Below are 12,189 nucleotides of genomic sequence, written 5' to 3'. Positions count from 1 at the left end.
AACAAAAATGCCAGCCACAGAAATGCTGACGCGTGGATGCCTATTGGTCCCGGTTGGTGCCACCAACCGGGACCAAAGGCCTCCTGCCTGGGCTCCGCGCACAGGCTACGTGGAGACCCATCTGTCCAGGTTCTGGATTGAACCGGGACTAAAGGGACAGGGCATTAGTACCGACCATTTAATCCCGGTTCAGAAACCGGGACAAAAGGCCCTTACAAACTGGGACAATATGCCTTTTTTCTACTAGTGCATAGGCCGTTTGGTAATGCTGCCAACAACCGACGCCGGGCATTTATCAGCCAGTTTAAGGGAAGGATTTCATAGGTCGTTTGGTAGTGCTGCCGACAACCGACGCCGGGCGTTTATCAGCCGGTTGAAGGGAAGGGTTTCATAGGTCGTTGGGTAGTGCCAAATCATTCGGTAATGACTGGTGTTTATACACTATGGTAGATGATTTTTCTAGAGAACGGCGTTTCGGTGCCCGGGTGCATCTGCACCTGATCAAAAAAAATCGTAAAAAAATCAGAAAAATTCAAAAAATTCCAAAAAAAATTGGGTGATAGACAATTTGATGCGTGAGGTACGTTCCAATTTTCAAAACATTTGGACTTCTGTGCAGCTCTCAGCAAAAAAGACAAATCAGACCAGAACTGTATATGAACAGTACACATTTTTACATACCTCCGATTTGTCTTTTTTGCTGAGAGCTGCACAGAAGTCTAAATATTTTGAAAATTGGAGCGTCCCTCATGCATCAAATTGTCCACCACCCAAATTTTTTTTGAATTTTTTTGAATTTTTCTAGTATTTATTTTGTTTTTTTTCGTGAGCGCAGGTGCAGATGAGCTCGGTCTCAGATTCGAATTTTCCATTTTTCTGTACCTTAAGAAACAGTTCATAATGTTGATACACACTGGAGGTTCCTATTGTATTATTGTACTGTGGGTACTGACAATGTATGTATGACGCACAGAAGCTGACACTTTGGACCGAACCCACCACCTCCGGTTAGTTCCTCGATATATATAACTATGCCGATCGATGGATGGCTCGATGCCATGTCAAGGAAGAAGAAGACCCTTGTCCTGGAAGCTCTTGATGCAGTCGTCGAACATCTGGTGGATGGAGAGGAATGGAGGGAACCCCAACGCCTCCATCTTGCTCGTGTCCATCTTGTGCGCCCTGTCGTCCCCCTTCCCGCCGCTGCACCTGTTCCATTCAATATGCCAACACCATGAGATGCATCCATGAGTTGCTGCAGCTAGAGCTAGGAGCTTACTCTGTGGGGATGGGGTACTGCGGGTACCGCTCCCGGAGCGACCTGAGCACCTCGGACCAGTGCGCGACGTCGCCGGAGCAGATGAGCCTGCCGGACGCCCTGCCGTCCTCCATGGCCAGGACGTGCCCCAGCACCACGTCGTCCACGTGCACGAACCCGATGGTCGTGTTCGGGTACTTGCCCAGGTCGCCCTTCAGCAGCGCCAGCACCACCAGTGCGGTGCTCGTGGGCGCCGCCCGGCCCAGCACCGGCCCGATCACGAACGACGGGTTCACCACCACCAGGTCCAGCCCGTGCTCCGTCGCCAGACGCCACGCCTCCTTCTCCGCCACCGTCTTGGCGTACGCGTACCACAGCCCGTACGTCCGGCAGTAGTCGGCGTCGCTCCAGTGGGACTCGTTCAGCGTCGGCGGGGCGCCGCCGTGCACGTGGTGGTGCCGGTACCGCACGCAGGAGCAGGAGGAGGTGAACACCACGCGGCGCGGCGGGACCGCGGCCCGGGCGCAGGAGCGGAGCACGTTGCCCGCGCCGTTCACGATCGGGTCCACCAGCTTCTCCTGCGCGTCCTTGCCGTCCTCGTAGCTGACGACGACGGGGGAGGCGGCGTGGAAGACGCCGTCCACGCCGCTGACGGCCGCGTCGAAGGAGCCCTCCACGAGCAGGTCGGCGCGCAGCAGCTGCAGCCGCTCGTCGGCGCCCTCCAGGTCCCACAGGAACCCGACCTTGGCCTCGTCGCTCGGGTCCCTCACCGTGGCGCGCACCGTGTGCCCGGCGGCGAGCAGCGCCCGGATCAGGTGCGACGCGATGAACCCCGTCCCGCCGGTCACGCAGTACTCCGGCATCTCGATCGATCACTCTTTCTGTCTACTTCTTGACGCTGTATCGTATCGACCTCCGGCTCCGGCTGGTGTTAGAAGAACATGCATGCGTTGGGTAAGGATTTATACTATGTTTTCATAGATCGATTGATCTGCTGGGGGGCGGGGAGAAAGAATGCGATGCACAGATCAGTTGGGCGGGGCAATGCAACGCAAATGTGGCGCCATGGAGTTCGGTTTGAATTAGGTTGAACATGGGAAGAGGATTCTTGAGTGCATCAGCCATGCGTGGCCTATTATTCTTCATCTGCTGCATTCTTCTATACAGAACGAGCAGTAGATACGTACGCACGCATGTGTTACCAACTTGTTTTGTTTGCTGCCAAACTTAATTACTCCCTCCGTTCCAAATTACTCGTCTCAGAAATAGATGTATCTAGAACTAAAATACATCTAGATACATTCATTTCTGCGACGAGTAATTCGGAACGAAGGGAGTACTCAGTTACCTGCACACTAGTTGAGCTACGGGGAAATGGTTGTATGCAGTGCTCGCCTGTTTACCGACTACATTACGTCGGATACTTGGCAAACGGCCACCTAGGCATGTACAATGGTGATATCTTATGAGTGCCATGTAGGATAAATGATGAGGTGAAGGAGAGAGCTCATAAGAAATAGCTTGTCTTCTCTTATTTAAAAATAAGAGAAGAGATGATCTCTTAGCACAATATGTCTTACTATATTTTTAGAAATAACTAGTTATTGAAGATAAGGCTAAAAGATGACACATTATAGACATTTTTTTGTCATCTCTAAATTACATGCAAAACTTAAAATAAAATTATTTTATCAACCATTATACATGCCTTGAGGACATCTCTGGACGAACTTGCAAAAGGATTAACTCCTCAAACAAAAATCCTATTCCTACGCAAATATGCTTTTTCGTTCTAGGGTATCTCTCATTGGCTCAACTCCTTAGCCATTTGAGGAGAAATGTCCACGGGCTCTTAAATTTGAGTAGCCGAAACAAAGTATTAGCAAAAGATTCATTTTCGGCTGCTGCTCCTCTGGCTCGTTCACCTTCTCGTGTTCGTTGTCTCAGCCGGCCACCACGCATGCCCGACGACACCTTATAGCCCTGCCGACCCCATGTCCCTCCTTCGGTTCGCTCTCTGGATGCCACCATGCATGGGGAACTCTTGGTCGACGGAAATGCATCCGCCGGAGGAGCACGATGGCATAGAGCACCGAAATATCATCCAAATCGGGGTCATTCCGAATATTGGAGTTTGGCCGTGATGGGATTTTTCCATGAAGTGCGAGCATGTCTTCGAGGGGAATCTAGGTCCTCGACGCCAACAGAAGATCCCCTCAGCCCCGCCGTCCACTCGCAGCCTCGTCGTCGCCGCAACGCCTCCCATTGTGGCTCTCACCTCCTCTGCCCGCCAAGTGTTTGACAAATCACCTAGATACAACTTTTTTTAACCTTTTTTCTATTTTCTTTATTGCTTTTGCAATCAAATTCATCATTCAATATTGCAATGGTAGATGAAGAGGTTAAAAACGATGTTCTTCGATAACTTTTTCTTCGGAGAGGAAGAAGAAGATGAGGATGACTACGATGGACATTGTCGTGATTCTTGGCAAGGAACATAGGAGTCCGAGGCTAGATTATCGGTTCGGCAGCTTGGATATCAACCGTGATTGGGTTGAAGTCCATGATAATCTTGTCAGGGATTACTTCAATGCAACATATCCAGAGAAGTATTTCTAGTGACGATTTGGATGCACTGGAGTCTCTTCAATACCATTGCAAAAAAAATTGAGGTCAAGATCCTTGATTTAAACTGAGAAGGAGTGCATTGTGAGAAATTAGTTCATGTCAATTGATGAAGTGTGTCGCTCCTCTTTGAGTCCTTGCCTATGTGTGCTCGGTTGACACCATTGATGACAATGTCTGCATTGGGGAAGAAACAATCCTCGAGGAGGTTCGAAGATTCACACAAGCAGTGATCGAGATCTACAAACCGCCGTATTTGAGGGATCCCAGTGATGAAGACACCAAGAGGCTCATGGGTCTGATTGAAGAATGAGGATGGTCAGAGATCCTTGGATCAACTGATTACATGCATTGGACATGGAATAATTGTCCTGCGGGAAGAAAAGGTCTATACAAAGGGCATTGCAAAGATCCAACTATCATCATCGAGGCAGTTCCATGTGAGGATATGTGGATTAGCACTCATACTTTGGTTTCCCCGGCTCTTACAACGGATTTTATGCCCTTTCGAGATTACCACTGTTCAGAGGGCTTTTTGTCGAAGATGCTCCACCTTGCAGTTATGTTCTCAATGGCTGCGGGTACACGATGGGGTACTACCTTGCTGATGACATCTATCCTCCATGGGTCACATTTGTGAAGACAATTCAGTGTCCTCAAGGCAACAAGAGATCCCATTATAGTAGACAAAAAGTAAAAACAAGCTTTCCAGAGTTATAGACAAAATGGTAAAAGAATTGGAAAAAACAATGCTCTCTAGAAAATTAACTTTCAGGAGTTCCATTAGGTCCACTTTTTAAAAAAATGAGAAGGTGTTTGAGCAGTTAAATTTTAGTAGTTCGGGTAGAGATTCCCGAAAGTGAGTGCCAGTGAAAAACACTCGGCATAGCCCACCTTTACTAAGTGTGAAAGAAAAAAAAAACACTTGACAAACGTCGGTACTCGACAATATCAACCTATGCCGAACTCTTCAAAAGGACACTCGACAAACAAGGTGGTATGTGTCCGCCTTTCCCAAGTGCGGTCACCTTTCCCAAGTGCCAGACAAACAATACTTGGCAAAGCAATTTCTTCTCTTTTCTTTGCTATATTATATTATATTTTTCCTCTGTCTTTCTTGACATTTTTGTTTTATTTTCTTAGCTTTGCTTTCTTCTCCGTTATTTTTCTTTCTCGGGTCAGGTTTTGAACCGAGGCAACCGCTAGTTCGACTGTTAGGCTTGTATTTTTTTTTCACATTCAACACTCAAGATGGGTAACATTTCCAAATTTTATATTTTCTTCAGCACGTTTGCAATATACTCCCTCCATTTCTAAATATAAGTCTTTGAAGAGATTCTATTATGAACCACATACGGATGTATGTAGATGCATTTTAGAATGTTGATTCACTCACTTTGCTTCGTATGTAGGGAGAAAGTTGACAATGTCCTCCGGCCGGGCTGGTGTTAGAAGAACATGCATGCCATGGGTACAGATTTATACGAGTGCGTTTTCACGATCCATCGATCTGTAGGGAGAAAGAATGCGATGGACGGATCAGTTGGCCGGAGCAATGCGACGCAAATGTGGCGCCATGGAGTTCGGTTTGAATTAGGTTGAACATGGGAAGAGGATTCTTGAGGGCATCAGGCATGCATGGTCTTTTTTTTTTTGAAACAGAGGCAAAAGACTTGCCTCATTCATTAATAAAGAAGGAGAGTTTTAGAATACAAATTAGTGGCTCCATGTAAGACAATAAGTTTTGGGGAACCAGCACAACCCTCTAGGGGTGGCTTATCTCATTATATATAATGGCTGTGTTACAATATGTACCATATACGTACATAGGTACAGAAGCTATACATAGTCTAACACCCTCCCTCAATCTTAGCCACTTTCTAAAGAACTGAGAAGGGTAAGATTGCGCCTACAAGCCTCAAACTGTGGCAGCGGGAAAGGCTTAGTGAAGATGTCTGCAAGTTGATCCTTAGATGAGATAAACTTGATCTGGAGTTGCTTCTGTGATACACGTTCCCGTACAAAGTGATAGTCAACTTCAATGTGTTTCATTCGGGCATAAAATACTGGATTTGCAGAAAGGTATGTAGCACCGATGTTATCACACCAAAGAATAGGAGGCTGTGGTTCAGACAAACCCAACTCCTGAAGCAAAGACTGCACCCAAATAATCTCTGCAGTAGCATTAGCCACAGCCTTGTACTCAGCTTCAGTACTGCTACGTGACACAGTAGCCTGTTTCCGAGCACTCCAGGCGATCAAATTAGAGCCAAAGAATACTGCATAACCCCCCGTGGATCGCCTGTCATCTGGGCTACCAGCCCAATCTGCATCAGAGAAGGCCGAAAGGACCCGAGAGGAAGTCGGCCGAATATGCATACCAAATGTCAGGGTGAACTGAACATAACGAAGAATGCGTTTAACAGCAGCCCAATGAGTATCTCTGGGAGCCTGAAGATACTGACAAACCCTGTTAACAACATAAGAGATATCTGGTCTCGTGATCGTCAAGTACTGAAGTCCACCAACAATGCTCCTGTACTCTGTGGCATCCGCAGGAGACAAAAGCTCACCATCAACAGCTGTTATCTTGTCGGTAGACGACATGGGTGTGGTGGTCGGTTTGCACTTCAGCATGCCAGCTCTCTGTAACAACTCCAAGGAGTACTTCTTCTGCGTAAGGACAAGACCAGTAGCACGAGAAGTGACCTCAACTCCAAGAAAGTAGTGAAGCTTCCCAAGATCTTTGACCGCAAAATCAGCACCAAGAGAGCAGACAAGAGCATCAGCAGCATACTGAGAAGAGCTGACAAGGATAATATCATCGACATATACCAAAAGATACATAGTGACTTCTGGCTTCTGTAGAAGAAATAACGAAGTGTCAGCAGTAGACGGCACAAACCCATGAGCACGAAGGGCAGAGGCAAGGCGGGCATGCCAGGCACGAGGAGCTTGCTTCAAACCATATAGTGCTTTGGAAAGACGACAGATATAGCCAGGACGATCAGGATCAGAGAAACCAGGCGGCTGTTTCATATAAACCTCTTCCTCCAAAAATCCATGTAGAAAAGCATTCTGCACATTAAGTTGACGAAGTGACCAACCACGAGAAACAGCAATGGAGAGAAGAAGCCGAATAGTGGTAGGCTTGACGACAGGACTGAAGGTGTCCTCATAGTCAAGACCATGACGCTGCCGAAAACCGCGAGCAACAAGTCGCGCTTTGTAACGCTCAATAGATCCATCCGAATGCTTCTTCACTTTGAATACCCATTTTGAGTCAATAACATTTACCCGTGGTGGTGGAGGAACGAGAGTCCATGTCTTGTTACGAAGAAGAGCATGAAACTCCTGCTCCATAGCCTCTCGCCAATGTGGAATGCGCAGGGCAGCCTGATATGAGCGAGGCTCAGAAGATGGATCCGCAACAGCAGCAGCCAAACAAGCAGCCAACCAAGCAACCGTACCATCCTTACGTTCCTTAGGTTTGAAAATGCCACTGCGACTGCGTGTATGTGGTCGGGACACAGGAACCACCGAGGTCGACGGAGCAGCCTGCAACGGGCTGGAGGACGGCGACATTGACGAGTCAGCCGGTGACGAGGAGCCAGTCACGGTAGCCTCGGACTCGGTTGGCGAAGAAGGCCGACCCACCGGCGAAACCGGCAGAGCAGACGAAGCAGCTGGCGACTCCGGCATCACAGACCGGGCCGATGGCGAGCTCGGCATAGTGGGCCGTGGCGCGGCCGGTGTCGCGGGCCGATCCGCTGATGAAGGCGACGTGAGGACCCGAGCCGCGGGCGAAGACGGCGTGACGGGCCAAGCCGCAGGTGAAGATGGCGTGACGGGCCGAGCCGCGGGCGACTCGGCGGCCGCTGGCGAAACGGACCGAGCAGTGGAGATGCTCGGCGCGACGGGCTCGTCGGGTGACCATGCATGGGCACGCGAATCGATGCCATGCAACATAGGGCGATCGACGTGCCCACCAGAAGACGACGATGATGATGGTGAATCCTCCAACAGCTCCAAACGAGCTCCACGTCCGGTTCCTGCACCATGGTTAGGTAACAGCAAAGGAGAGTATGCAACATCATCAAATTGGTCAGAAGCAATAGAGGATGAATGCAGGGATGGTGGTTCGACAGTGGACACAGGAAGGTTGGCAAAGGGAAAAACATGCTCATCAAACACGACGTCCCGAGATATATAGACACGATTAGTGGGAACATGAAGACATTTGTAACCTTTATGAAGAGAGCTATAGCCAAGAAAAACACACTTCTTAGAACGAAACTCAAGCTTGCGCTTGTTATATGGACGAAGATGCGGCCAGCAAGCACACCCAAATACCTTGAGAAAGGTATAATCAGGTTGTTCATTAAGGAGAACCTCAATGGGAGTCTTCATGTTTAAAACACGAGTAGGAGTACGGTTGATGAGAAAGCATGCAGTGGTGAAAGCATCACTCCAAAACCGAAACGGAACAGATGCATGGGCCAAAAGAGTAAGACCAGCTTCAACAATATGACGATGCTTACGTTCGACTGAACCATTCTGCTGATGCGTATGTGGACATGCTAAACGATGAGCTATCCCAAGCGACTGAAAGAAAGAGTTGAGGTTGCGATACTCACCCCCCCCCCCAGTCTGACTGGACATGAACAATTTTGTGCTTGAGAAGACGTTCAACATGTTTTTGAAACTGAACAAAAATATCAAACACATCATATTTGCGTTTAATAAGGTAAAGCCAGGTAAAGCGACTATAAGCATCAACGAAACTGATATAGTAATTATGACCACTGACAGAAGTCTGAGCAGGACCCCATACATCTGAAAACACAAGTTCTAAAGGATGTTTCACCTCACGACTGGACTCCGAAAAAGGAAGTTGATGACTCTTCCCCTGCTGACAAGCATCACACACTGCTACATCTTTATGACTAGACAAACTAGGAAGCTCATGACGACGCAAAATATGACGGACAATAGGTGTGGCCGGGTGACCAAGACGAGCATGCCACTGTGACGGAGAGACCCGAACTCCACTGAAAACACGAGCGACACCAGGATGCTCCAGACGGTAGAGGCCCTGGCACAACCGCCCACTAAGAAGAATGTCCCTCGTGCCCCGATCCTTAATAAAAAGATCAAAAGGGTGAAATTCACAAAGCACACTATTATCACGTGTGAGTTTAGGAACTGAAAGAAGATTACGGGTCACAGATGGAACTCGAAGAACATTGCGAAGCTGAAGACTCCTATTGGCATGTCTAGTGAGAAGAGATGCTTGACCAATATGAGAGATGTGCATACCTGCTCCATTGGCGGTGTGGATCTTGTCGGAGCCATGATAGGGTTCACGAGTGTGAAGCTTCCCCATCTCGCTGGTTAGATGCTCTGTCGCCCCAGAGTCCATGTACCAGTGTAGATCGATGGAGTAGGACTGAGTGTGTCCCTGTTGCTTCTGCAGCGCGGGACGATCAGCCATGGCGACCTGACGGGCATTGTTGCGTGTATCTTTGCCGTCATTGCCAAGACCAAGGAAGCTTCGCTGGAAGCGCTTATGACACTTGGAGGCCCAGTGCCCATCGCGGCCACAAAGCTGACACACACGTGGACCGCCAGCCCCCGGTAAGGTCGCAGTAGGTGGGGGGGCCGAGGCGGGCGACGGTGGCAGCCCCAAGGGAGACCGGGGTGATGAAGAAGAGCGGCCACCCTTGGTGGCGGCGTTGGCCGAGAGGGAGCCAGTGCCCCTGGTGCGGCGAGTCTCGACCCGTTGCTCAGTGAGAAGGAGCCGAGAGAAAATCTCATGTGCCAGCATGGGTGTCGAGTTGCCCCGCTCGTTGATGATCTCGACTAAGGCATCATACTCCTCATCAAGACCATTGACAATAAACGAGTTGAACTCGGAGTCGGTGAGGGGCTGTCCAATGGAGGCCAATGTGTCGGCGAGGCCCTTGACCTTGTTGTAGGACTCAGTGGCAGTGGAGTCAAGCTTCTGACACTCTCCAAGCTGACGACGGAGTGCAGAGACACGAGCCTGGGACTGCGCTGCAAAGGTGCGCTCAAGGATGGTCCAGGCCTCATGAGACGTCTTCGCGAAGACAACAAGGCCGGCAACTGCCGGCGAGAGCGACCCCTGGATGGAGGAGAGGTTCGCCTGGTCCTGCCCCGTCCAGACGCGATGGGCCGGATTGTAGACCGGACCGTGCACGCTGTCTACCAGCGCGGGTGGGCAGGGAAGCGATCCGTCGACGTAGCCTAGCAGGTAGTGACTCCCCAAGAGCGGGAGAACCTGCGCACGCCAGAAGATGTAGTTGTCGGCGGAGAGCTTGATGGTGATGAGATGACCGAAGTGAAACGGCGGCGGCGAAGACAATCCCATCGAGGAGGCTGCCTGGGGTGCAAACACCATGGAGGCAGCCGGAGGCACCGAAGCCGATGCGGGAGGAGGCGGGACCGCAGCCAGGGCGGGCGCCGCAAAGCTCGTGGCCGGTGCGGACGCCGCCAACCCCGCCAGCGGGGCAGTGTGATCCGCTTGCGGCAGGAGCGGCGGGACGACGCCTGCGGAGTCCGCAGCGGACGGCGGCGCGGCGGTGTGGACCATGAGGTCACGGCCAAGCGAGGGCGCCGGCGGCGTGGAGAAGACGGAGCCGATGCTCCTTGTCCCGATCGGAGCCGGAACAGAGACGACATCGAGCGGGAGGTTGAGCAGAGCCGCAAGAGAGGCCGGGAGGAAGCCCGCAGCAGTGGAACCAGTGGTGGCGGCGCTCGACATGGCGGCGGCGCGATCGGTGGCGCGGCGGCGGCGGTGAAGGCGGCGGCGGCTGCGGCGGCGGTGCGGGTATTAGGGTTTAGAAGCGGAAGCGATCGTAACCTAGCGTGATACCATGTAAGACAATAAGTTTTGGGGAACCAGCACAACCCTCTAGGGGTGGCTTATCTCATTATATATAATGGTTGTGTTACAATATGTACCATATACGTACATAGGTACAGAAGCTATACATAGTCTAACACTCCACAACATAGCCCGTCTGTCAACAAAAGAAAAATAACAACTACTCTCGCGGCATGATAATGCTCAGGTGCGTAGCTCCTGCCGTGACCCAAAGTTTGGCTCCATCTTGGATTAGTTTTAGAATGTAGAAGGGGGGCGTTGATTTCTTCCTAAAAACTCTAGCGTTCCTCTCATTCCAGATGGCCCAACCGACAAGCATAGTAAGGGAAGCCATGGCCTTCCGGTTCGCCGTATTGGGCTTCGACATGTTTGTCCACCAATGTTTGATGTTGCGCTCCGCCTGCCATTGATGGATCTCGAGAGCCCCTAGGCCAAGCCACTCCTTTACCAATCTCCATACGCGCAAGGTGAACCTACACCGAAAGAAGAGGTGCGCGGAAGTCTGGTTTGCCCTTCTGCAGAGGGTGCATAGGCCGCAATTCTCCCAACCTCGCTTCTCCAATCTATCCGCCGTCCATATCCTGTTTTGAATCGGTAGCCAAGAGAAGAACTTGACCTTGGGAGGTGCCCAAACCTTCCAAATAGTCTTGTTCATGGTCGTCGTCGTGGAGCCCAAGAACTGGATCCTATAAGCAGAGGCCGCCGAATACTCACCGTTCGCCCCAAATTTCCAGGATATGGCGTCATCAATGTCCGGTGAAAGCTGGAATTGCTCCAAGCGGACCCAAAGGTCCACAAACTCCTCAATGTGGTTGATCGTTAGGTTGATGGAAGGATCGATCTTGCGCACCCAAGCATTGTCTCGCAGTGCATCCCTCACCACCCACTTCCTTCGCTTGGAGGCTGTGAAGATGAGGGGGCGATATCCTTAGGTTTTTTCCCTCTCAACCATGGTGCCTCCCGGCCTATTATTCTTCATTTGCTACATTCTTCCATACACAACGAGCAGTAGATACGTACGTACGCATGCATGGGCATGTAGCAATCTCTTTTTTTTGCGAGGGATGGGCATGTAGCAATCTGAACCTCAGGTATTAGTTAAGACTGGATTTTCTACTCGAACGTTATTTGGTCACGGAATTTCGGTTATTTGGTCACGAAATTTTGCAAGAAGCTACAACTTTTGCCCTTTAGCTATATGTCAGGTGACTTAATTTTTTACTTTTGCTCAGTCAGTTTTAGCTGGTGATTTGGATGCACTGAAGTCTCTTCAACACCATCGCAAAAGTTGTTGAGGGTCAAGATTCTTGGATTAAACTGACAAGAAGTGCATTTGGGGAAATTAGTGCATGTCCTTTGATGAAGTGTACATCAGCTCTTCGTGGCCTTGCCTATGGGT

The 12,189-nt window shown here is 50.2% G+C and overlaps 1 protein-coding gene across 1 annotated transcript; it reads right to left on the bottom strand.

The window, feature by feature from the left end:
• Positions 1-1,061: 1,061 nt before the first annotated feature.
• Positions 1,062-2,121, bottom strand: LOC119271055 (tetraketide alpha-pyrone reductase 2-like). The gene is made up of 2 exons (XM_037553024.1): positions 1,280-2,121; positions 1,062-1,209 (listed from the first exon to the last, which is right to left on the bottom strand). Exons 1-2 carry the CDS (start codon positions 2,119-2,121, stop codon positions 1,062-1,064), a joined length of 990 nt encoding a protein of 329 aa, XP_037408921.1.
• Positions 2,122-12,189: the final 10,068 nt, after the last annotated feature.

This window comes from Triticum dicoccoides, chromosome 3A (assembly GCF_002162155.2).
Source record: "Triticum dicoccoides isolate Atlit2015 ecotype Zavitan chromosome 3A, WEW_v2.0, whole genome shotgun sequence".
Taxonomy (NCBI): Eukaryota; Viridiplantae; Streptophyta; class Magnoliopsida; order Poales; family Poaceae; genus Triticum; species Triticum dicoccoides.
Note: the sequence above shows the minus strand (reverse complement) of the source record. Positions and strands in the feature narration are given on the sequence as shown.